We start from the raw sequence: 25,811 nt of genomic DNA, 5'->3' as shown, positions 1-25,811 counted from the left end.
AAGATCAAACTGAGGGCTTTCTGTAAACTAAGCATTCTGCTAATTGAGCTATGTTACCAGCTTCACAGAACAGGATTTGATGTGAATATTCTGTCTAGGGTGTATACTAAAACAGAGTTTCCTAGCTTTGTGGCATCTGAAGTTTTTACTTGTACATGCAAACTATTATATTAATCATAAGAATTTTGAAAGGAAAGAACTTTCCTTCTGGGGACTTGCTGTGTCTCCCCAAGTCCTCAAACTCATGATCCTTCTCCTTCAGACTCCCAAATGCTGGAATTATTCCTGAGCCATCATTCTTAGCACTGAGATATATTGCCATAATCTCTGAGAGATTTACTGGCTGTATGTTTTTGTGATTCTCCCTGATTGAATGACAGTGTAGTTTGTGGTTAAGTAAAAAGTTCAGTTCTGTTAAAGCACAATTCCCTATTTTTCTGATTGTTAGATAAGCAATATTAAGTCATAGTACCTTTTCTAACTAAACTGTCATATTATTAAAGCACTTTTCATTTTCTCTTCTAGTGGTCACAGAAGTCTAAGGATGAGGATGAGGATGCTTGATACCTAGGGTGCTTGACCAAATGGAAGAGGGCAGGGTATTCTTGGACACCTTACTTCCTCTGTGTGTTGTCTAATGGCAAATTTAACCTAACCGTTGCTTGGAGGTTGGAAACTGTTTTCTCTTTAGGGCTTGCTTCTCTGCCTCAGGAGCCATTCGTAGTACTTTCTAAGTGACATGTGTTGGGGTTTAAAGAGGCTGTAACAAGACAATGCAGTTGAACTGAAAAACCTCTGTGGAGAAGTATGGAGGCCAATTGGTGTCCAGAGAGGAGAGTCTTTTGCTGTGTAGACATATGTATATGTTAGTGATCATGAGCTTAGGTTTGAACTTGTCCTGGGTTCTCATCCTCTTGGACAGAGCTTGTGGTGCCATTTCTTGGGTGAGGTAACTGAAGCTAAGAGAAGTGTGGCAGGTTGCTGTATGGCTCCAAGTGTGGGTGGACTCTGTCTCTAAACCTTTGTCATCATTAGAGCCTGAGTTTGAAAACCTCCTCTTTTTCATTTAAAGTAGATGCAGGTCAGGAATTTTTCACCTGCCTCAACTTTTCCTGGGTGATGCTTTGTGAATGGCTTGTTTGTTTGTTTCAGTTGACCTTGGGTATGCCCAGGTAAGGGGAGGTATTCTGGGAATGGTGGCATATGTTTTCCTTCTATCTTCCAAACCAGTGGGATGCCTGCAGCAACAAATGGATGAGATTGCCTTCATGTACCTTTCTAATTGGAATCATTGAGGCCATGGAGCCTTAGGTGTCAATTCTTCAAGGTGAAAGGTCAAAGGCATCTGTGCTGACCCTGTGGTAGCATAGCTGCTTTCTGCTCTAAATGCAGTAACAAGTCTTCTGTGTGTGTGTGTGTTTTCTCTTTTTTTAGATAGAGTTTTCCTATGTATGCTTGGCTGGCCTGGAACTCAGATATCCACCTGTCTCTTTCTCCAGAGTGCTGAGATGAAAGGCTTGTACTACCACACCAGAACTGCTTGTCTTTCTTGAGGAAAGTTTGTTGGGTTAGAATCTGTTTTGTTGAAGAAACCTACACATTTGATTTGATTCTTCTGTACATTGTTACACTCCCTTTAGGAACAGATTGGATTTCTTTCCACAAAGTATTTCATCATTTCAAGGACTAGAGAAGGCTTATGGCATTCCTCCTATCGTTCAGACCTCTAGAACCCTTACTCCCCAGCCCAATGAGGAATGCACAAGTGTTCCCACTTTACCAGTGAGGAGATGGAGATAGAGAAAGGACACTGACTTATGGGGATCACATGCTAGTTTTTGGTGGCCTCAGACCCCTGGTTCCACCGCTGGGCTCTTAATTCCCAAACTACACTGCTAGGAATGAATGCTTTCAGGACTGTGACAGACATAGCTTCTCCTCGAAGTTTCCTCTCAGGAACAAAGCAAACACTCCTCCGACCTGAGGAGGATACAGTAGAGTGGCAGGAATAGGAGAGTAGCTAGATAGCAGTCTTCAGCTAGGCCCGGGCACAGGTGACTCTCAGCTAGTGGAATGTGGGATTCTGCTGGAGGCCTGGGCACTCCTTTCCACAGACCCTTGGGATCACTGTTGCTTCTTGGCTGCTATGAAACTGTTGAGAGCTGTGATTGCCACATTGTAGTTTTGTTCCTTCTGGTTTCTTCACACCCACTCTGGCTTTTGGTTTGTCAAGCTGGACAACCCATAATTTTCATAGTTATAATAGTAGGCTTGGTGATACATTTGAACTTAATAGAGCCCACTTACTGCTTTCACTTTGAACTTGGCTTCCTTTCCTATAAAGTTTGCTAATAAACCTTAGAAATTTGCCCACTCTTCATTTTTCTGCTTTAGACATTAGGGACATGTGTTTTTTTGGCTTCTTGAAAACATGAATGTTAATTTATTTCAATTTAGCCTTTAGCATCATTTTACATACATAACCGTATGTAAAATGGAAGAAATTAAGTTGGGCTTAGGATCACCAGGCAGTTTGTTGACATTGTCTTGAAAGTAGACAACTGAAGCACAGAAGAGTAGAGTTCCAGGAAAGGCCTACTGGGTCCGCCCCCTGCCCTGCTAGAAAGCCTCAGCAGTACTCTGTCACTGGGGACTTGTCAGTGTGGCCTGTACTTCTGGGGGATATAATCCAGCACTTCCCAGCCTGTGACTGTACCCAGTGAAGCCTTCTGGCCATAATAAAATGGGAATGTTTTCAACTCTGATTCTACATCCTTATCCCTGACATTAATGACATCCGTGGACATTGATGCCCTTTTGTCTACGTGCAGAAATCTTCCATGAAGGCTTCACTGCTGTGTGGCAAAACAAACCTGTTATTACCCCATTTTTATGGATAAGTGATTGTTTACATTAAGAAGTTATATAAATGGCCAAGAATCTATGGCTTGTGGTTGCCCTAGCTAGATTTAAACCCTGGCGACCAGTAGTGCCCACCTTTGCCATGCTCTGTCACCAGTATGGAAGCTGAATGTACTGGGTATCTATATCGATGGTGTATAGAGCTGCTGGTTAGAATGTTAGGACACACCTTCTTTTGGGGGATATAGTTCAGTTGGTAGAGTGCTTGCCTAGAAGTTTAAGGTCATTCTTGAATACATTTCAAGTTCAAGGCCTAGGATGCATGAGACCCTAGCTCAAAAAAATAACATAAATCTGGGCAGTGGTGGCATGCATGTTTGATTTCAGCACCTGGAAGGCAGACACAGGTGGCTCTCTGCGAGTGTGTGGCCAGCCTGGTCTACATTTCAAATTCCAGGGCAGTCAGAGCTATGTAGAAAGACTGTTTCCCTAAAAGGGGGAAAAAAAAATTAAGACAAAACATTATAAGTTTCAGATAACCAAGAGCTTACTTTTTTTTTTTTTTTTTTTTAATTTGAGGGGCAGTCTTTGTTCCTATTTCCTGATGCTGGCCCAACCTAATGTTTTCTCCCTACAAAGTCAGATGTCAGACTTCTGTCCCCAACCTTCATCAGAGCAACTATTTGAAAGACTGTTATGTGTGCTCATATATTTGCTTATGTGGCTATTAGAGAAATGCAAAAATGCAGTTGTTGCAAGAATCTTTAGTATATAAATGGTACAGTGATCTCAGTATGAAATCAGACAATTGTGTTTCCTTGGTTTCCATAGCCACTTTGACATATGATACTCTCCGGTTTGCCGAATTTGAAGATTTCCCCGAGACCTCAGAGCCTGTTTGGATTCTGGGCAGAAAATACAGCATTTTCACAGGTATTATCCACTTGGCTCAGATTACTTCTGCAGAAATCTTGAGATGGCACTTGTCTGCTGACTCTGATTTTGTTTGTATTTCTCTTTTAAATAACTAGAGAAGGACGAAATCTTGTCGGATGTGGCATCCAGACTTTGGTTTACATACAGGAGAAACTTTCCAGCCATTGGTGAGTAGTCCTTAATCTTTCAAATGTTTTGGTTCGTTTGTTTGTTTTTAATCTGTCTGTCTTCATCTTTTGTGTAGGGGTACAGGCACGTGAATGGAGATCAAAGGACAACCTAGGGTTTCACCTTGTTGGAGACAAGGTCTCTTATTTATCATGTGTATATCAGTCTATCTGTTCCATGAGCCTCTAGGGATTCCCCTGTCTCTGCCTCCCATCTTCCTGTAGGAGATCTGTGATTCAGAAGTATGCTGCTGCATTGAGCTTTATATAAATTCTAGGGATTGAACTCAGGTCCTTGCACTGGCATAGGAAGCTCTTTACTCACTGAGCTATATCCCTAGCTTGAATATCCTACTTGTATACAACCTGTGATGAAACATGCTTTCTGTCTTCTTGTTAGCAAGTTGTCACTGGAACTTGTAATTAGGATAAAAGGTTATAACAATAATTGTGTTGTTGGTTGATTGTTTTTGAGACGGGCTCTGTGCTGGTTAGATTTTTTTGTTTGTTTTATTTTTCTTTTTAAAAACTTAACACAAGCCGAGATCTTCTGGCAAAAGGGAACTTCACTTGAGAAAATGCCTCCATCAAATTGGCTTGTAAGTATGAACATTTTCTTGATTAATGATTGATGTGGGAGGGCCCAGCCCACTGTGGCTGGTACCACACCTGAACAGGTAGGCCTGGGTTTTTTAAAAAAACAAGCTGAGCACCTGGGCATGATGGTGTACGCCTGTAGTCTCAGAACTCTGGGAAGGCAGGGGCAGGTAGATCTCTGTGAGGCCAGCCTGATCTACAAAGTGACTCTAGAACAGCCAAGGCTACACAGGGAAACCCTGTCACAGCTCCTCCCCCCAACAAAACCAACAAACAAACCACCACCACAACAAAAACTGAGCAAGCCATGGAGCAAGCCAATAAGCAGCATTTCTTCAGGGTCTCTGCTTAAGCTCCTGCCTCCAGGTTTCTGCTCTGTGAGATCCTGCCGTGGCTTTTCTCAGTGATTGGCTGTGATCAGGATATGTAAGCCAAAGAAATTTTACTTTCCAAATTTTACTTGTCATGATTTTTATCACAATGATAAAACTAAACTGGGATATTGGGAGACTTTCTTGGAACCACCGATGTTTTTTGTTGTTTTAAGATTTATTTATTTATTTATTTATGTGTTTGTTTATTACTTATACAGTATTCTGCCTGCATTTGTGCCTGCAGGCCAGAAGAAGGCACCAGATCTCACCACAGATGGCCATGAGCCACCATATGGTTGCTGGGAATTGAAATTAGGACCTTTTGAAGTACAGCCAGTGCTCTTAACTTGTGAGCCATCTCGCCAGGTCCCTCACCAGTGGTTTAAATAATGACACTGAGACTTCTAATAAAGCTTAGGCCTTTTGCTGCACTGTCTCCCAGCTTCTGTCTAAACTTAGCCTGGATATTCTAACACTACGACCTGTTACGTGGCTGGCTCTTTACCTCCATTCTCCACTCTTTGTCTGTTCCCTTACATGTCCTCTTCAATTCTCCCACTTCAACTTGCATCTCCCTGCCTCACTCTCTCTGCCCAGTTCTGCCCTCCTGCTTCCTACACCACCTACTGGCTGTCAGGTCTCCATTACAACCAACCAGCATCGAGACAACACCTGATACATCTCTTAGATTGCTTTTAGGCATGGAGGGCTGTCTGACCCTCGTGTTTTTGAGCAGGTGTGGAAGGACAAACATTTAAAAATATAAAGCTGGTGATGGGCCGTAGAAATGACGATACCAAGATCCTGCTAGCACTTAGCTTTCTGCCTGTACAGCGTTCAACAATAGAAAATACAGGGACATATACACAACGTTAAGGAAAGTCACTCCAACACTAGGGCACCATGGTAAATAATGACTGTCGGGGTGTTGGAGCTAGGGAGAAGCCTTTACTATGTGACCAGTTATGAACATCCCTGAGGCAAGCTGTCTTTGTCTTGTTTCTGTTGTTGTGATAAATGCCCTGACAAAAGCAACGGAGGGGAAAGGGTTTATTTTAGCTCACAATTCAGGCTATAGTCCATCTTTGCAGGGAAGTCACTGCTGTAGGATCTTGAGACAGTTAAACAATGCATCCATAGTTAAGAAGCAGAGAGGAATGAATTAATGAATGTGTAAATGCCTGTTCTCAACTCACTTTCTTCTTTTTAATACAGTCTAGGACCCAAGCCCAGGAAATGAGATCTCTTTCAAGCTGAGTTTTTCCATATCAATTAATGTAATCGAGATAATCCTTCACAGGCATGCCCTTAGGCTAGCCTAGTCTAGAAAATCTGTGATGCTTTAAATAAGAATGCCCCTCCCCTCCCCAAAAAAAGAACAACCCCATGAGCTCATTTGCTTGAATGCTTAGTTGTCAGCTAGTGAAACTGTTTGGGAAGGATTAGGAGGTATGGCCATGTTGGAAGAGGTGTGTAACTGGGTGTGGGCTTTGAGGTGTCAAAAGCCCATGCCAGGTCTAGTCAGTCTGTGTATCTCTCTCTCTCTCTCTCTCTCTCTCTCTCTGTCTCCCCCCTCTTCTTCCCCCTCTACATTTTTCAGATCAGATGTGAGCTCTCAGCTACTCTTCCAGTGGCATGCCTATCTCCCTTCCACCTTGCCCCACCATAATGTTTGTAAAATAATCCTCTGAAGGGGCTGGAGAGATGGCTCAGAGGTTAAGAGTGCTGGCTGCTCTTTCAAAGGTCCTGAGTTCATTTCCCAGCAACTACATGGTGCCTCACAAACATCTATGATGAGATCTGATGCCCTTTTCTGGTGTGCAGGCAGAGTGCAGGTAGAATACTATATGCATTATAAGTAAAAATAACTTTCTGAAACTATAAGCAAGCTGACAGTTGAATGCTTCCTTTTAGAAGTTGCCTTGGTCACGATGTTCCATCACAGCAATAGAACAGTACATAAGATACAAACCCTCATTGAGATTCTCTTCCCAGTTGTCTTATTTTTCAATTGCTGTGATAGAACACTACAACTAAGGTAACTTAGAAAAGAATGCTGTGCCAGGTGCAGTGAGAGTTTGAGTCTTGGCTGGTTTACAAAACAAGTCCAGGATAGCCAAGGCAAACAGAGAAACCCTGTCTTAGAAAAAAGAAAAGAAAAGAAAAAAAGAAAAAGAATGTTGTGCCCACAGAGCACTAAGGAAACCAGGAGTGTTAAACACACAGGGGCATCTCCTCAATGGAGGAAACAAAATATTTGCATTCCACCCAGAAAGCTGGTGTGGATTTTGTTGATGAATTGGCACCCTTTCACTATCTGTAGAGGCAGACCTCACCCAAATCTCCCAGAGTGTTTATCCCAGACTCTCCCTCCCTAGACCTTTATCTTTAGCTCCCAGTCAACAGAACCTGTCCTTAGGGGAGATGTCACTGGGTATTTTATGGCCTGCTGAGCTCTGTGCTATTTCAGTCAGAGACCCCACTAGATTCTAGAGCTTTAAGCTGTAGAACACATGTTCATGATCACATATACTTTGCAAAGGAGTTTCTGTGTAGTCCTATCTTAAGCTTTGTTGTGGACCTAGAATTGGAATGATTATTTCTGGAAACTTTTTCTGTATTGTTATATGCTGGCAGGTGACAATTGAAACACAGGATGAGCTGCTATAGATGAAGCAGTGCATCATGGTCTTAAGAACCAAGTGTGGCCTGCATTCTCCTTGTGTCTTGTAGAGATGACTTGTGGGAGGAGAGTGGTGACAGGCATAGAAATAGGGGAAACCCCATCCACTGACCTGAGGCCCTTGTTCACATCTCTGCCTCTTACTGCCACTCAGGCTGTTCCTCTTCCTGCAGAGCTTCACAGTGGCATTCTGCTGAACATCTGCTGAGAGCATTCTCCCCATTCCTGTCATGTTAAAAGTGTTTCCACAATCCTTGTCAGTCTTCCAAGCCCCCTGTGCATGGAGTGATGAAGATAATTGATATTTTGGGTTGTTGTTTTTGCTTTTTTTTCTAATTACCCACTCTAGCTCCCAAATAAAAGACACAGAGACTTATTAGATTTATTTATAACTTTTAAGCTTAGTACCTAGGCAGATATCCATTTATACTAATCCTTTAAACTAGTCCCAGCCATACCACAAGTTACTTGCCATATATTCTGTCTGGGCTGTTTCCACTACATCAGGCCAATTCTTAATCACCACACCCTTTTTCTCTTTCTCCTTCCTTCTTCCTTCTCACTCCTCTGTTGTGATCTTTTTAAACAATTTTAGTGGGGTTTCTTATGCCTGTCTCCCTTCTCCATGCCTTATCCCTCCTAATATCTTCCAACATTTAAACACTGAGGAGAGAAAGGTTAGTTGGGAGAAGGGACTCTTTAGACTTAGGATCTAATTAGGGTCGTTGGGTTCTTTGAGACAGTACCAGTCTCACTCATTAGGATATCTAACAGTCCAGCAAACCAGCCAACACAGCAGAAGGATGAAGCAGCAACAGCACAGGGAGCAGCAGCCTCTTCTCTCTTGAGATTTTTTTCCTTGAAGCATCCTTCCTCTCTCATATTTGTACCCTCTCATAGTCTTCAGAGTTAAACTATCTCCAGCTGGCAAAGACCACGCCCCTCACGAAACAGTTATCAGTGGTGGATAAACTAAAAGCAGCTTCATATCCCACACTTGGGATTAAAACAAAAACCTGTTTACATAACATAACATGTTTTTGTTTTGTTTTGTTTGAGACAGGGTTTCTCTGTGTAGCCTTGGTTGTCCTGTACTCACTTTGTAGACCAGGCTGGCCTTGAACTCAAAAAGATCCGCCTGCCTCAGCCTCCCAGAGTGCTGGGATTACAGGCATGTGTCACCGCATTCAACTCATAACTGAGTTTTTAAAGAAACCAAAACTTCCACTACTCTCCTCCCTTGTGGTTCCTGAGACCCCCAAGACTGGAAAGGGAAGCTCTGCCTCGCTATCTCCCCTGCCCAGTTTCTTTATTAACCAGAGATAACTGGGGAACAAAATTTATACAACATTGAACATTGTACAAGAGATTGCCCCCTACTGGACTGTAACCAGATCTCAGGGCCTAGGATTCATCACAGAATGAGACTAACCCCCAACAGTAGACATTAGTGGAGGGGACTCAAAACTCAGCTTGAATTGCTGGACACAGTGGCTCCCAACACTTAGGGAGACAGAGGCAGGTATATTTCTGTAAGTTCGAGGCCAGCCTGGTCTACAAAGGGAGTCCAGGGCAGTCAAGGTTACACAGAGAAACCGTGTCTCAAAAAAACAAACAACAACAACAACAACAAAAACAAGCAACAACAAAAACACCGAAAATAAAAAAACCCAACTTTTCATTACGGTTATTACTGACTACCCCAGCCCTTACTGTAAACACTGTACAGTAGTTTCTGGTAGTAGAAAATGGCTCTCTGACTTTAACTTCTAGAGTAATCATAGGGATTCTTATTTGCGTGCCATGTATTTCTATTGCTACATGACTGGGTCACATTTTGCCCATCTTAAGGAAATTTTCAGGACATTTTAATCCTCAGCCAACATGCCTCTTGCATTTCTGAGTCTTCAAAGTTATACTGTGTCTGAGATGTTCAGATGTGTGAGGGGAGTCAGTGCCTTTGGTATGGAGCTGTCCAAATGCCTCCTGTTGCTGGATGCCTGGCTTCTGTTGAGCCCTCTGATTGTAAATGCTTCTTGTTCTGTCTTCCACACAGGGGGAACTGGCCCTACCTCAGACACAGGCTGGGGCTGCATGCTTCGGTGTGGACAGATGATCTTTGCCCAGGCCCTGGTATGCCGGCACTTAGGTCGAGGTGAGTTGTAGTGCTTGAATGTGGTCCGTGTAGGAAAGGATATTTAAAGCACATCATAGAAGTTTGGCATGGTGGTACATGCCTTTAATCCCAGCCCTAGGGAGGCAGAAGCAGGTGGATTTTATCAGTTGAAGGCTAGCTTGGTCTAAATAGCAATTGCCAGGCCAGCCAAGGCTACAGTGCTTCCTTGTCTCACAAAAATTACGAACAAAACAAAAAAATATGTCATAGGCAAAACAAAGATTTATGGTGCTTGTCTAGCATGTTCAAGGCCCTAGGTTCACCCTCTAGTATTAACAAATTGTGTGTGTGTGTATGTTTGTATGTTTCCTGCCAGTGAAAAGCAGTGGGTCATATTCAGTGCTTATGCTGTGGAAAGTCCATTTGAAAGTTCTCTTACTCTCTGCAGGAAGCTTGCAGTGCTCAACAGACTTTTAGCCCTCTTTTTACTTAGTATTTTATTTCAGGAGCTCACTGAGTTGTGTAGGCAGACCTTGAACTTGCAGTTCTCTTATGTCTTAGTTAGGCTTTCCATTACTGTGATAAAACACCAAGACCAAAGCAACTTGGAGAAGAAAGCATTTAATCCATTTTTTTGTTTGTTTGTTTAATACAGTGTTCTGCCTGCATGTGTGCATGCAGATCACTGCACCAGATCAGATCTCATTATAGATGGTTATGAGCCACCAGGTGGTTGCTGAGAATTGAACTCAGGACGTTTGGAAGTACAGCTAGTGCTCTTAACCTCTGGGCCATCTCTCCAGCCCCCAGATATCCATCTCTCCAGCCCCCAGTTTATTCCATCTTACTGTCACACTCTGGTCACAGTCTGTTTCTGAGGGAAGTAAGGGTGGGAATTGAAGGCATGATCCTAGAGGCAGGACTGAAGCAGAAGTCATGAAGGAATACTGCTTCCTTGCTTACTCCTCATGGCTTGCTCAGCATGCTTTCTTAGACAATACAGGACTACCTGTCCAGGATTGGTACCACCCAGCCCTCTCACAGCAAACATTAGGAAAATGTTCAAAAGACTTGCCTATAGGTCAACCTTGTGTAGGCATTTTCTCAATTGAGAGTTCCTCTTTCCAAATGACTCTTGCTTGTGTCAAGTTGATATAAAACTGAACAGCACATTTTGCTTTACCAAAATGTAGCTGGAATTACAGTCTTGAATCACTTGGCCTATAATTTATGTTGACATAAATGTTTATTGTTTTAGAAATTATCTTTTAAACTGCTGAAACAGCTTTCTGCTTTCAGTATAGATCTGTTTTGATGAGACAGTGTGTGTGTTTTCGAAATCCTGGAGATTTTACTTTTAACTTAAAAGGGTTCAAAAATAAAGTATTGTATACGATCTGAATATTGAACACTGTGTACAAGGAAGGTTTGTTACTTGTGTAGTGATCAAACTAACCTCCTGTGTTGTTTCCAATAGATTGGAGATGGACTCAGCGGAAGAGACAGCCTGACAGTTACTTCAATGTCCTCAATGCTTTCCTCGACAGGAAGGACAGCTACTACTCCATCCACCAGATAGGTGGGGACTGAGTGTGTCCTAGGCTTGCCTCTGTACAGAGGGCAAACTCCTTGGGACTCCCTTGGGGGCTTTCCAAATCTTCCAGAGTTGGAGAATGAGGCTCTAGGTCACTCTAGCCTCTGACCCCTGTGAGCTGCTGTGGGTGTTCCAGCACTAGCTGAGACCCAAGCCTTCCCTGCCCCTGTACAGCCTTCAGTGACTCATTCCATGCAGTCTGTGTGAGTTAGGCTCCTGAAGATTTGGTTTGCTTTCCTCAGGAGGGTAGCTGTCCTGTTTAGACTTTTTATGAAATCTTTCCTGATGTATCAAAAGTAAGCATGCATGCACATACATATACACACCCCCTCCCCCCCGACACTTCTGGGATGGATATGTTTGCTAACATGGGTCTGTTTCCTGCAGCGCAAATGGGAGTTGGCGAAGGCAAGTCTATAGGCCAGTGGTACGGGCCGAACACTGTTGCCCAGGTCCTCAAGTACGTAATGAGCCCAGCCCTTCTGCTTCTTGGGGTCAGCATGAGTTCTCCTTGGCATTTACCCACTCCTTGAGTACTAATTGCCACAGAAAATAAGGTATTCTGATTCTTTGCTTATAGACCCAGGGGAGTCCCCTGGGTGACTATGCCTATTGTTCTGTGAATGGGATTCATGTTTAGGTCAGAGCCTGGTCCTGTCCTCTGTCCTGGTGTACAGATCCATCTGTGATGAGGGCATCTGAGATCTTGAACCATGGAAGTTTTGGTACTATATCTGCCGGTGCTATAACCTTTTACCTCTGTGGGTTTTTCAGAGACAATCACATAGATCATAAGCTTTCCCATGTTGTTCAGTGTCTGTTGGAGTTTGTTTCTGATGAGTCCTTGCCTGTCTCTTCCTGTCCTCTCTGTGGCCCCAGTGTCTGGAGCTCAGTCAGCCTTCTCTGATTGGCATGTGCTCCATAATTTCCTCTGGAATGACTGTGGTTTCCAGGGGGCATGCCACTTATCAGTGTATGACCCGTTGGTGTTTTTGTTTTGTTTTGAAGATTATTTTTATATGTGTGATATTTTGCCTGCAAATATGTCTGTGCACATAATACCTGTAAGGCTTACAGGGGAGGCAAGAGGAGGTTAGATCCCTGGAACTAGAGTTAACAAATGGTTCTTAGTTGCTATGTGGGTTCTGGGAACTGAACCTGGGGTCCTCTGCAAGAACAGCAGGTGCTCTGAACCACTGAACCATTTTTCCATTGCCTCTACTCTCCCTTTATTTTTTATTTTTTTACCTGATTCATTTCTCCCCGTGACTTTGTACTTTAATATTCTAGTGCCTTTGGGAGGCTCTGAACCAATGTCCAGGATTTACTCATGTAGGGTCCTTTCTCTATTGGACTAAAGCCAGTGTCTCCCAAATCTATGTCTAGCTATAGTTTCTCCCAAGTGTTCCCTTGACACCCTATTCTGTGTCTGCAATGGCTAACTTCTACAAGCTCCACCTGGACACTTCCTTTTTTCCTAAATCTGGTGCCCAGACATCCTGGGCCATGGCTGCCTGTGACTCTTTGGCTTGGTTTCTTTGTGACATGCACACCCATTCCATACCCTTAAATGTCCTTGTCCAAGTCCTGCCTTGTCTTAATTACTTTTCTGTTTCTGTGACAGAACACCATGACTAAGGCAACTTATAAAAACAAAACAAAACATTTAATTTTTGAGATTCACAGTTCCAAAGGGTTAGAGTCCATGGCCATCATGGCAAGGATCATAGCAACAGGCAGGCAGGCAGGCAAGCATAGTACTAGAACAGTACTTACATCTGATCCATCAGCATGAGGCGGAGCAAGAGCTAACTAGGAATGAGAAGCTTTTGACTTCTCAAAACCTACTCCCTCATCCTAATCCTTTTTAAACAGTTCCACAAATTGGGTGCCAAGCATTCACGTATATGAGCAGTGTTAGGAGAAATTCTCATTCTAATTAGTACACACCTCGTTAGCTTGTGCTGTAATTACAGGTTAGCCCCATGACTGCCACCTTTCACTGTGTCTCTATACAGCCTGATGAGGTCACCATCAGTGACCTGGTCATACCTGTTGTCTCACTTTTTCTGTCTTCATTCCCTTAGTATTACTATTTACATCTTTCTGGAAATGGCAAGTCATGTTGCTTATTCATTCTTACTGTTCCTGTCTCTGGCCTCCTCTGCTTTTGTCGCTAGATCCCTTTTCCTCACCTGTGGGAATTTCTCTGTCTTACACATGGGAATAGGGCTAAATCCCTGAACTCTTTGTTGCATCTCTGCCTGAAGACTCATAAGGCATGTTTCAAAGTTAGAACATTATGCCAGCTCTTGGCTTTATCAACCTGCTTTTCCCAAGGGAGATGTTAGTGGGGTTTCTTCAACTGCCTAGGCCAAAGTATGGGGCAGATGCTAAACTTCTCTGACTCTTAGTTGAGCATGCTAACCTATAATAAGTCAATTTTAACCCATGCTCATCCCTTCTCTTTGGTCCATGTCTTATCTCATTGTTAAGCCTCTTTCACTCATCCTAGACTTTTTCAAATAATAACCAAAGTCATCTCCATAAAATGCTGCAGCTCTTTCTGAGGCTCTAGTTGTCCTGGGTTTTTTAACTGGTTGCCACATCATGACCCACCCTGCTCCCTGACCTTCCTCTGCCTCGACACACCCTTGGATGGCATGTTACTAATACACTCCTACTTCAGGACTTTTGTATACTTTATGACGCCAGCTAGAAGCCCTTCCCCTGGCCTGCCTCTTGCTCCCATGACTCTGCTGACCACAGTCTACATAATTTATGCCCCCTCTAGCAGCCCCTTCTCAATCCCTGCTTTGGGGTTCTCTATAGTATATACTCCCTGCCCTACTTGCTTGCTTCTTCTTCCCTGACTTTATTGGCATTTCAGCACAGAGAAGTGCTGCTTTGCCTCTCCTGGGTCTGTCTCCTCACTGCTGTGGGAGGGTTTGATGAGTTGTGAGAAAACACCAGCTCTCCAGAGCCCCTTCCAAGTTTCCCATTCACAGGAAGGGGTAGTATGTGGTTTCCCTAGTGCAGTGGTTCTCAGCCTATAGGCTACAACCCCCTTCACAGAAGTCACATGCCATCTGATATCTTGCATATCAGATATTTACAGTACAGTTTGTGACAGTAGCAAAATTATACTTAATGAAGTAACAACAAAATAAATTAGTGGTTGAGAGCCACTGCGATATGAGAAACTGTATTAAAGGGTTGCAGCATTAGGAAAGTTGAGAACCACTGATCTAATGCCTTCCAGGCATTGGACTCTTGTGTTCCTGACATACCAGGACCTTGTAGCTTAGATCCTTGGCACCTGTCCTTATGTTGGGAATATCCCTTCTTGCTTTCTGTCTTCTTAGTTATTAATAGGCCTTCTGCCACACCTTCATAGCACCCAATTTACATTCTACTTCTAAACAGTATGGCTGCTGTCTGTTCTTCTTTTAGAGCCGTAAATCTGTAGCCATGTTTCCTCCCAACTGCTGGCCTCAGTTGTGCTGTTCATTAGATTTCTGGGGCTCTAAGTTCACAATGTAAGTTGCTAGGGAGAAGCTGCTCAACAGGGAGCTGTGCCTGCCTCCATACTGGTGAGACCTGCTATGCCACCCAGGGGCTCCTCTCCGCACTTTGTCTCCTAACAAAGGGCAGCTGGCATTTTCCCATGAGCAGCACTCAGCTTTCTTCCTGTTTGAGTTTATTGAACAAATCCTTGACTTAAGTTTTGAAACTGCCTTATGATTGTCACTGCAGTAGTGAGATGCTCATGCTGCAGAAGGCTCATGGGAGTATTCTCTCACTTTCTGTAGGAAGCTTGCTGTATTTGACACGTGGAGTTCCTTGGCTGTTCACATAGCAATGGACAACACTGTGGTGATGGAGGAAATCAGTAAGTGGCTCAGGGTTTTGGTTAACAAGGAGTTGTAGGTGATGGAGCTGAAGAGGGAGCCTCAGCTGGAGAGTTTGAGTCTCAGCCGCCCTTCCAGCGTAGGTGAAACATTTGCAAACCCCATTCACTTACTGTGCCTACTAGACTAAGGGAGAGAAATGAGTTCTCTCCAGCATCAGGTTAGTTATCTGTGTGTGTGTGTGCTCTAGATAATGAGTTAACGGTCACACCACATAAGGAAGGTTACAGTGGGAGAATCATTGAAGTTTGTGAATTCAAGGCTTATGCCTTTAATCCTAGCACTTAGGCTGTAGATCTCTGTGAGTTCAAGGCCAGCCAGAGCTACATAGTGAGACCCTATATTTAAAAAATAAAAAAGAGGGGGGTGTCCTTGGAGAGATAGCTTGGTGAAGAGCATTTGTTGCTCTTGCAGAAGACCCAGGTTCATTTCCCAGCACACTTAGGTGGTTCACAACCATATGTAACTCCATTTCTTCCAATACCCTCTTCTGATCTCCACTGGCAACATAAATGTGGTACGCATATGTGTAGGCAAGACACACATAAAAATAAAATGAATAAAATTTTTAAAAGAGAAAACATTTAAAATAAGTTAAATAGCTAAAACCGCAAAGCTAAATAAGCTCTCCTACCCTGTTCCCTAGAAAGTTCACTCTTGCAGAAAAGTTCAGTAAATGTATACTGCTTTTCGTCTCTTTTAATCTAGAAAGTTCTCCCTGTGTTTTCTTTTTAAAGTTTTTTTTATTTATGTGCATGTGTGTGTGTGAACTTAAATGCACCATGTGGATGCAGGTAATTTCTTGGAACTGCTGTTATATGACCCTCCATGGCTGCTGGGAACCAAACCTGGGTCCTTTGCAAGAGCAGTAAATGCTCTTAGCCAGCCATTGAGTTGTCTCTCAGGCACCTCCCTCTGTGTTTTGATCTTTCATAGCATTGACATTTTAAAGAATCTGGTTCAGTTAGTGGCCCACAAATTGAATTTGTCTGTTTCCTTGGGGTTGTAATTGAATTAAATATTTTAACACTTTTAATAGATAGATAGATAGATAGATAGATAGATAGATAGATAGATAGATAGATAGATAGATAGATAGATAGATAGTATTTTGTTGAAGGCCACCACTAGGTAGCTCTCAGTGGGCTCAGACTTATAGTGTCAGTGTGTTGTTATGTAACCCTGGGTTACTTGGAGAAGATGATGCCTATGTCTCAATAATACCATTTCTTGAAATTAATGAAGATGATTTTTAATATACATTGATGTTCTTTGTCTGAGGCATTTTGAATGTGTGACTTAACATGATGATTTTCCTAAATTGTTCCTTGATAAGTCTTTAATTTTCTCTTCCATTTTTAAATTTGAAAGACTCTGTCAATGTCTGTAGGTTTGTGGGTTCTTTTTACCCAGTGTTCTACCCAGTACTGTCACTTTTGATTCCCATATTACCTGAGATTTGGCCTGTAGCACCCCTTTAAGCTGGCTGTCTTGATTGGGCTTCCCATCATGTTTTGTGACTGGGCATGCCCCCCCAGCACCAGCGTTAGGGAAGTGCTTTCAGCAATTTCTGTGTGATCCCTTTCCATAACAGGAGTGAAGAGTGTTGGGGGTGTGTTGTACAATACTGAAGTTGTCTGACCACCACCAGGCCCTAATTAATATGTTTATTGAAGGCTAGTTCAGTACATTTAGACAGAAGAAATAATAAAGAATGAAGAAAAGCTGTTTACTGGTTCTCTTTTTGCTGAAGAGGGCTATAAGTGAGCCGGGTCTGCCTAGGCTAGATTTTCTTTAAAGTGCACATAGGAGATGGCTCAGTAGATAAAGGCACTTTGCCACACCATTCTGGTCAAACCAAGTTTGATCCCTTGAGCCCATGTTAAGATGGAAGGACAGAACCAACTCTTCAGTGTTGTCCCCTGACCTTCACACATGCAGTGTGGGTCATACTTCTGTCTCACATTGAACACAATTATGTTTGTTTGTAATAGGGACTCAGTTTGTACATCAGGCTTTTCCTGAACTCAGAGAGATCCCTTGTGTAGTGCTCATTTTTTAACACTATATTTTGTTTGGGGTGTTTAGATCTTTACCTCACTTCCAACCTTCCAACCCTAGGTAGGAGAGGGAAGGTTAGTGAGGAGAGGGGGCATAGACCCCTTTACTTCTCCCAACTGTTTAAAGTCAATGGGTTCTTTTAGGGCTATACCAATCTCCATCACCAGCAAATGCAGCCAGCAGTCTCTTCCAAGCTGCTCTGTCCTGAAGCATTTCTCTCTGTCAGTCTGCTCCAAACTTCCACACTGTCAGTGACCACACCCTGAATGAGACAACTATCAGCTGTGGACAAACTAAAGCCCAGACTAAAATCCCACACTTGGGATTAAAACAAAAAAAATGTTTACATGATGTAACTGAGTTTACAATGAAACCAAAACTTTCATTACACCCCTGCCTCTGCTGAGTGCTAGGGTTAAAACTACCTGCCACCATGCCTGGCTTAATAAGAATTTGGAAGTTTTTAAAGTGCAGCCTGGGAGATGATTTCAGCAGTTAAGAGTACTAGGTTACACTTTCGGAGGACCCTGGTTCAGTTCCCAGTTCCCACATACTGGTTCACAACTGTCTGTAACTCCGGTTTCAGGAAATCCAATACTCAGAGTCCTTTGTGGGCACTGCTTGTTTGTAAATGCAGGCAAAACAACCATACACATATTTTTGAGAATCTTTATGTGTAGAAAATGTTTCTCTTTTTTTTAAATGTGTTTTAAGTGTTTTGCCTGTATGTATGTGTGTATACTACATGTGTTCTCTGCTCAAGTAGGCCAAAAGAAGGCATTAGAACCCCATGTAAATGGAGTTAAGGTCGTTAGGAGCCACTATGTGGGTACTGAGAACTGAACATGGGTCCTCTGCAAAAACAACATGTTCTTTTAACCATTGAGCCATCTCTCCAGCCCCTAGAACATGTTTCTTTGAGTGGGGACATTTTTGTTCTCTAAGCTTGTTTGTTTGTTTTCTAGACAAGGTTTCTCTGTGTAGCCTTGGTTGTCCTGGAACTCACTGTAGACCAGGCTGGCCTGGAAATCATAGAAATCTGCCTGCCTCTGCCTGCCTCTGCCTCCCAAGTGCTGGGATTAAAGGTGTGTACCACCACCACCCGACAAGTTACTCATATTTTAAGTAGTTGGGATTTTTGGTTTGTTTGTTTAATTATTTATTTTCATTTTTATGTGCATTGGTGTTTTGCATGCATGTATATATGTGTGAGGGTGTCAGATCTTGGAGTTACAGAGAGTTGTGAACTGCCATGTGGGTGCTGGGATTTGAACCCAGGTGGTCTGGAAGAGCAGTCAGTGCTCTTAACTGCTATGTTATTTAAATTATTTTATGTGTGTGGGTGTTTTGCCTGCATCTATGTTTGTGCACTACTTGCGTGCCTTGTGCCTGCAGAGGCCAGAAGAGGGTGTTGCATCACCTGGAACTGGAGTTACAGACAATTGTGAGTTACCAAGTGCATGCTGGGAATTAAACCTATGTCCTATGAAAGAGTAGCCAGTGCTCCCAACCACTGAGCCCCTGAGCACCTGTTTTTTAAAGCACCTTTTCTCCTTGGGGGGAGGAATGTCTGTCTGCCTCTGCTTAGCTCATGAAAATATGTCTTTCCAGGAAGGTTGTGCAGGGCAAGCCTTCCCTGTGCTGGAGCTGCTGCATTTCCAACAGAGTCAGAGCGGCACTGCAATGGGTTCCCTGCAGGAACTGAAGTCACCAACAGGCCATCAACTTGGAGACCCCTGGTGCTTCTCATCCCTCTCCGACTGGGACTTACAGATATCAATGAGGCCTATGTGGAGACGCTGAAAGTGAGTCTTAAGTGTAACTCTTAACATGGGCCCCATGCTTTCAAATTTTCATCTATTTCAGTGTGTGTTTGCCTAGCTGTTCCTCCCAAGAGTGGAGCTAAAATTAATTTTATAAGTCATGTTGAGACTCTTATAAGTCATGTTGACACTTTACAAAAGTGTCTTCAGGACCAGTCAGCCTATTGCTGAAGGCATCAGGTCCTTCTGTCTCTCCCAGGTCTCTCTGCCGTGCCCTATCTGGGCATCTTTTAAGCTTCTAGTTCTGTCTGGAGCAGTAGTTCTCAACCTATGGTTCATGACCCCTTTGTGGGTGGGGATAGGCCGATGAGGATGGGTACTGTAGATAGATTCACTGAGAATTCCATCCATCTCTTCCTTTGATTTCCCCTACTACTATCACAAGAGGCAAAACCTTTTGAACTTATTTACCTCAGATATTAAACTGAAAGTCAGCCTTACTGTATGGAATGGCAGTACTGCTTTTTATTAAAATCTTTCACTTTTAATCACCTTTCAGTGTTCAGGTAAGACCAAGTATATAAAATCTCTCACTTCTTTTGGTTCTGATTTGTCCCTCCATATCTCCTGACTATCCCTGGCCTCTCTCTACCGCTGCTGTAGCTTCTGAGATCACTTCCTCTGTCACTTCCCTTGCTGATTTCCCATTCTTATCTGACTTGTCTTCTGTTGTCATTTCTCCTGTCCCATTGGCCAGGCCACCACTTCATTGCGCCTGTTCACACTTCGAACTTACAGCTGCATGTCATTCTACAAGCTATCCCCCAAACCTATCACCTCTCCTTCCCAGTTTCCCCAAGTAGAACTGTGAGCCTATGCTGTATGTTGTTGGACCTCTTGTACTGGAAGCTTTCTGTGATATGTCTTCTTATATTTCTTCTGTGTCATTCGGGTAGGCCCCTGGAGGCCGTGGCCTACCTGTGATTGTGGATGGTGAGGCACACACTTCTGTGTGTTGGACTATGTAGGAGCATGCTTTTTGCATGCTGTCGCAAGGCCGGTGTGCTCAGTGGCCTTCCCTCTTCTCTCCTGCAGCACTGTTTCATGATGCCCCAGTCCCTGGGTGTTATTGGAGGGAAGCCCAACAGTGCCCACTACTTTATTGGCTACGTTGGTGAGTCTGGTTTGCATGTTATGGGTGCATAGGGATGGTCTTTCTCCCTGAAGGGGTGGATCTTTTCTGTGGAGCTGTGTTGTTACCTCACTTGCTTCCTCCCAATCACTGTGGTGGCATGCACCCCACTGCTACCTGACATTTTGATTCCTACCTACCTTCTTTATGCTGACTATGATATGGTAGGTCTGGATGTTGCTCTGGCCTGCTCCCTTCCTCTTGCCCAGCTCTGGCTAACTGCCTGTGATGTCTTCATCATCTTGCCCAGGTGAGGAGCTCATCTATCTGGATCCCCACACTACACAGCCTGCAGTGGAGCTGACTGACAGCTGCTTTATCCCCGACGAGAGCTTCCACTGCCAACACCCTCCCTGCAGGATGGGCATTGGGGAGCTTGACCCATCCATTGCTGTGGTATGTCCCAACCATACAAACTCTTAGGCAATTGTTCTGTGTCATCCTGTGCCAGTCCTGCAGTGGACTATAAAGGAAAATGTCTAGATTTTTGTAGTTTTTCCAATATTGTAGAGTGTTAGGTTCACATAGTTGAGGATCCCAAGACCTCTTATCTTCTCCGAAGACAGTTCACCTCCTGAGTGGCTTTCATAACCACAATGTATGCAAGTGTTACCTGAGATAGAGTGTATGTACCAACTGTTAGGGTGTGTGTTTCTCCTTCTTATAACACATAAATGACAGCTTGATTGAGTCACCCATCTGTACCTCTTTTTCTGTTTTTTTTTTTTTTCATAATTTTTTATTTGTTTACTTGATGTATCTTGGAGATGATTCCCTTGAATGAGCTCCTCCATCTCCCTTTTTGATGATATAGTAGGTATTTCTTACAGGTTATGCAAAACCTGCCTACTCAAAATATATGTGGGAGAAAGAGAATAAAAAAACTCACAAAAGTCGAAACAGTGCCATACCGGGGAAGTCATTGCCTTGTCAGGCTGTTCATCTTGTTCACTGGCAGCGCAGCATGTCAAGTACCAATCTCTGACTGTCACAAAGATACAACACCCAGTACACACTCTGCCACATATGACCCTGCCAAGTTCTGAGAACAGTCTGGGACTCTGTGGCTCAGGCTCCCTATAGAACCCACTGTAAATCCCTCCTCTCACTAGAGTTTGTATACATTTCAGTGACTACAGCTCAGCAGCACATAGTGATTGGAACTTGATGTACTTAACACCAGCTAGACAGCCAGCCTTGTAGATGTTAGACACGTGGGACTATCGGGTGCATAGAGCATGATGTTTAAGCCCCAGTCCTAGCTTTTGAGAGCTGAGATCAAGGACACATGGTAGAATTACTCTTCCTGTCACCATTGGATAGGCCTTCCATCATTGAGGGATGCCTGTATGTGTGAACCAAAGCATGGGCAGAGCAGACTGCCTGGCAAGTGCACTCCAGCATCTCTGAAGAGATTACAGCTTCATGCTTGTCATAGATGTGGTCACTACTCTCACGGTAATTTTCATTTTAGGGATTTTTCTGTAAGACTGAGGAAGACTTTAACGACTGGTGTCAGCAAGTTAAAAAGGTCTGTAGCTGCCCCTGTCCAGAGCCAAGATGAAACCTCTGGGGACCCAGGCAATGAAGTGGCTGGGGTAAAGGGAGTCTCTTTGTATGGACTAGCTAGGAACTGGTTGCCCGGGGAGTTTTGTTCCTGCCTCACACTTGGGCAGGCTGTATGGGGGAGGGGCCTCACATTACTGTTTCTCCTGGTTATATGTAGGTCATAAATAAGTTTTACACATTACCTTTATGGTGGGGTGGGGTTCTGGCTTACTCATCTGCCTTATGTGGTTATGTAATTAATTGTATGCCAAAGACTGCCCCTGTGCTGGTTGTTTCCTGTTATCCTCCCCATGCCTTCTGTGATCATGTATGCCTGATGGGGTGACACACCATTACTAGTAGGCAGGCCTGTGCTGTGCTGATCACTGTTTTGGGCTATGCTGTAACCTTTAGTATGTATACTACCTCCATGTTCTTATCTGTGAAATTAGATTAGACCTCTGCAGGCTGGAGGCTATAATTACTGTCGAGGGCATCTAACAGCTGTATCTCACTGACAGCTATCCCTGCTTGGAGGCGCCCTGCCAATGTTTGAGCTGGTGGAACAGCAGCCTTCCCATCTGGCCTGCCAGGATGTCCTGAACCTGTCCCTAGGTGAGTGGGGAGACTGCAGACCCAAGTCTGGATTGGATGGTCCCCTGTCCATATCTCTTAGTTCATGTAGTCTGTGCCTGCCACAAGCCCTCAGGTCTTGATCTTTTTCCTATTAACGCTTTGTGAGGCCCAGGTGCAAATAGCTAGTTTGTTGAGAGGGAACTATAGAGCGCCCCATGCCTGAGCTTGGCAGCTTATCTATGTCTAGCCAGGGTGCTGTGGAATGAAGCATGTTCCCACAGGTTGCTTAGGCACTGTAATGACAACGGGTTTTGTGATGATGGAGTCCATCTATAAGTCACTGGGAATGAGAAGTCCTGGCTCCTTGGACTATGACTTGTGCCTGCAGGGTTCAGCCCTGGTCCTATAGGGCAGCACAATAGAGTTCAAGGACCAGCCTTAGGAGATACCTGGTTAGACCTGGTTACCCCTAAAAGGAATGGGGGTGCCCTTTCTTGCCTTCATTCTCCTGGGTCTGTAGCAGATCCTACCACTTGTATGCTGGCAGGAGTTAGCTATTGTCTTTCACAGAGTTCTCATCCCTCCTTAGGACCTGTCACTTGCTCATAGGTCCAAACCCCTGTATACTTATTAAGACTCTAGTCTGGAAGGGGCTTACAGGGCATAGCAGGCCTATTTTAATCTATCCCCCTCTATTCCAAACCCCACCCATACTAGCTCCCAAGACATGTCTAATGTTTTATCTTGTTCCTTCCAGATTCTTCTGATGTAGAGAGACTGGAGAGGTTCTTTGACTCTGAGGATGAAGACTTTGAAATCTTGTCCCTCTGAAAATCCTGGGGTTGGGGAATGGCCTCCATGGCCCTCGTTGGGGTGCTTTGAGAACCCAGACCTGCCTTGGGCACTCAGTGTCACCGCATTCCATCCACCTAGCCACCCCTGCCAAGTGCTGTTCGCCTGTGCCACCTCTGTCCAGAGGGCCACTTTGCTCATGGACCAAGGACTGCGGTGCCTGGAGGCCTTACTGCTTGGAGTCAGACTGCCTAACCCCAAACACATGAAGGGCCTGTCCACATGAGGTCGCCCATCAGAAGGCCTAGTCAGGAAGAGCAGCAAGTCAGGAGCTTCCAGAGTTCTCCACTTGATACTGCCAGCCCTGGTCAGCACATCAGCTTTGGTTCTGCTTTCTTCTGGGCATCTGGGTCTATGGTTTATTTGGAATTAAAGCCCTATTTGAAGTTGTTTAACAAAGACATGAATTTCTGGGGCACTTCCCAGGGCAGCCTTAGAAGATCTGCAGGTTGATGTGTACAGAGTGACAGTCACATCATGGCCTCATACTGCTGGGCAGGGTGAGCTTTCGGGCTGTCTCCTCTGCCCAGTGTGATTTATCAAGGGCTACCTCGGTGGGAGAGCATATGGAAAGAATCACAGCAAGGCTGCTACTTGCTTTGGAGAGAAAATATTCTTGTGGGGCATTGGAAAAATCCAAAGATATCAGTGTGCATGGGCACAGTGTGGACACCTGAAGCTTGGGGCAGCTGACAAGCCCCCAGGGCATCTGGAGTTGTAGTCCTGAGGTTCCCTATTAGGACCTCACTAGGGAAGAGGTTTGTTTCCTATAAGGGGTTGATGCATTTGTTAGCTTGCCACCCAGCTTCCCTCTGGGGGGAAAGGGAGGGGAGCAGAGCTGCTCTTTGCTTGTGACACTGTGCCCGCTGGTAGTAGGGTACACACTGCTACTTGAGCCTTCCTCTCTGTTCCTTTTGAGAAAACTCTCCTGGATCACAGAGAATTTTAGATGGTCTGGGTCCAAAAAGATAAAAGTACTACAGCTTTGTGGTACACAATAAACATTTGGACAGAGCTGGTAGCTCCAGGCACTAGCAGGTGAAGTGTCCAGCCCTCCTTGGCACATACCTGACACCTTCTAACCCTGGCTTTCTGGGCCCTCAAGCTTTGATGCTCTAGGTCTGCTGTCTTAGAAAAAGGCCTGTCCTCCCCCTAGATACCAACAGGGCAGTGTGCCGTGACCCTTGCAGGAGCCTTTACTAAAAACCCTTCCCTAGCAGCCTGTAGATTGGGTGAGGCTGGAGCTGTTCGCTGATAAAGCAGCTCTAAGGGGCCCACAAGGTAGCAGGAGGCATCCCTCTCCATCAAGTGTTGATGACATATTTATTTCATCTTATTCTCTTTCTCTCTCACACAGCTTGTCCCTTAGCTTCAGGTGGCGTGGGATAGGGGAAAGGCCAGGACAGTTTCCATTCCTCTGGGACTTGCTTCCTGAATCCAGTAGCCATTGTGCTGGCTGTGGCCCAGGGTCTTGGTGTTAACTCCTGCTGTTAGTAACCAAGGGTGGATGTGTGGAACACTACAACCCTAGGGAACTCCCAGGGCTTGAGAAAGGCTTCCTGAGGTTGTTCATTCTTAGTAGTGTAGTTTGCAATTCTTAATGGTAATAATAAGTTTCAGTAGAAAACAAAGCTTGTGTGTGTTGATTTTTCTTCCAGTTATGGTTAGATGTGATTTTAGTGTTAACAGGTAAAGATTTCCCCAAGTTGGACAAGTAGAGCCTGCTCTGCCTCTGGTCTGGCTATGTAGCCAATGTCTGTTTTCCTTAAGTAAATACATAGTCCTAAAAAGAAAAAGTGCAAGATGATAAAAATGAGCCAGGTGATGCCGGGCGGTGGTGGTGGTGGTGGTGGTGTCACACGCCTTTAATTCCAATGCTCAGGAGGCAGGCGGATCCCTTAGTTTGAGTCCAGGTTGGTCTACAGAGTGAATTTCAGGACAGCCAGGGCTACACAGAGAAACCCTGTCTAAAAAACAAAACAAAACAACAACAACAAAAAACAGGGCTGGAGAAATGTGGGCACATACACCCATAGAAATAAGTGGTAAAAATCTTGTTTAAGGGGGCTTGAGCTTAAGAGCACTGGCTGTTTTTCCAAAGGTTCTGAGATCAATTCCCAGTACTACAGGTGGCTCATCTAGAATGAGATCTAGTGCCCTATTCTTGCTCATACATGCACACAGAATACATAAATAGTAAATCTTTAAAAAAAAAAAAAAAAAAAGCCGTATTTTAAAAATGAGCCGTAACTCTTTGTCTGGAGAAAGTGGAAGAATACCCAAATACAAGGCTTGCCTCAGGTCCCTCCAGGGAAGCTGTATGTGGGTACCTGGCTTTGGCCTGGAGACAAATAGAGATACAATCAGGGTATAAGTAGGAGACTATGAGGATCATCTCATTCTGCCTGATGAAATCTCAGTGGGACAATCCTGGCTTAACACCTACCTGCCCTCTTGAGTCCAAATAAAAGAAAATTGAGGACTCAAGCATTATGGCCCAAGACTAAGGCTTCCCTCTCAGTACTGTGTTGACTTTTGTTTGGTTTTTTGAAGCAAGGTTTCTCTGTGTAGCCTTGTTC

General features: G+C 44.1%; 1 protein-coding gene across 1 annotated transcript in view; it reads left to right on the top strand.

The window, feature by feature from the left end:
* Atg4b (autophagy related 4B cysteine peptidase) overlaps positions 1-24,863 on the top strand; it is a 29,998-nt gene extending 5,135 nt beyond the window's left edge. Inside the window, exons 2-13 of the mRNA XM_055616633.1 lie at positions 3,694-3,795; positions 3,894-3,965; positions 9,676-9,774; positions 11,213-11,314; positions 11,717-11,789; positions 15,142-15,221; positions 18,913-19,106; positions 20,160-20,238; positions 20,507-20,652; positions 21,731-21,787; positions 22,326-22,419; positions 23,138-24,863. Coding sequence (XP_055472608.1) covers positions 3,694-3,795; positions 3,894-3,965; positions 9,676-9,774; positions 11,213-11,314; positions 11,717-11,789; positions 15,142-15,221; positions 18,913-19,106; positions 20,160-20,238; positions 20,507-20,652; positions 21,731-21,787; positions 22,326-22,419; positions 23,138-23,211 — 1,172 coding nt within the window. The 3' untranslated portion in view covers positions 23,212-24,863. The remainder of the gene's footprint in view (positions 1-3,693; positions 3,796-3,893; positions 3,966-9,675; positions 9,775-11,212; positions 11,315-11,716; positions 11,790-15,141; positions 15,222-18,912; positions 19,107-20,159; positions 20,239-20,506; positions 20,653-21,730; positions 21,788-22,325; positions 22,420-23,137) is intronic.
* The last annotated feature ends 948 nt before the right edge of the window (positions 24,864-25,811 follow it).

This window comes from Psammomys obesus, unplaced genomic scaffold (genome assembly GCF_907164565.1).
Source record: "Psammomys obesus unplaced genomic scaffold, mPsaObe1.curated_primary_1811, whole genome shotgun sequence".
NCBI lineage: Eukaryota > Metazoa > Chordata > Mammalia > Rodentia > Muridae > Psammomys > Psammomys obesus.
The sequence above is the reverse complement of the archived record's forward strand: the minus strand, read 5'-3'. Positions and strand labels throughout refer to the sequence as shown.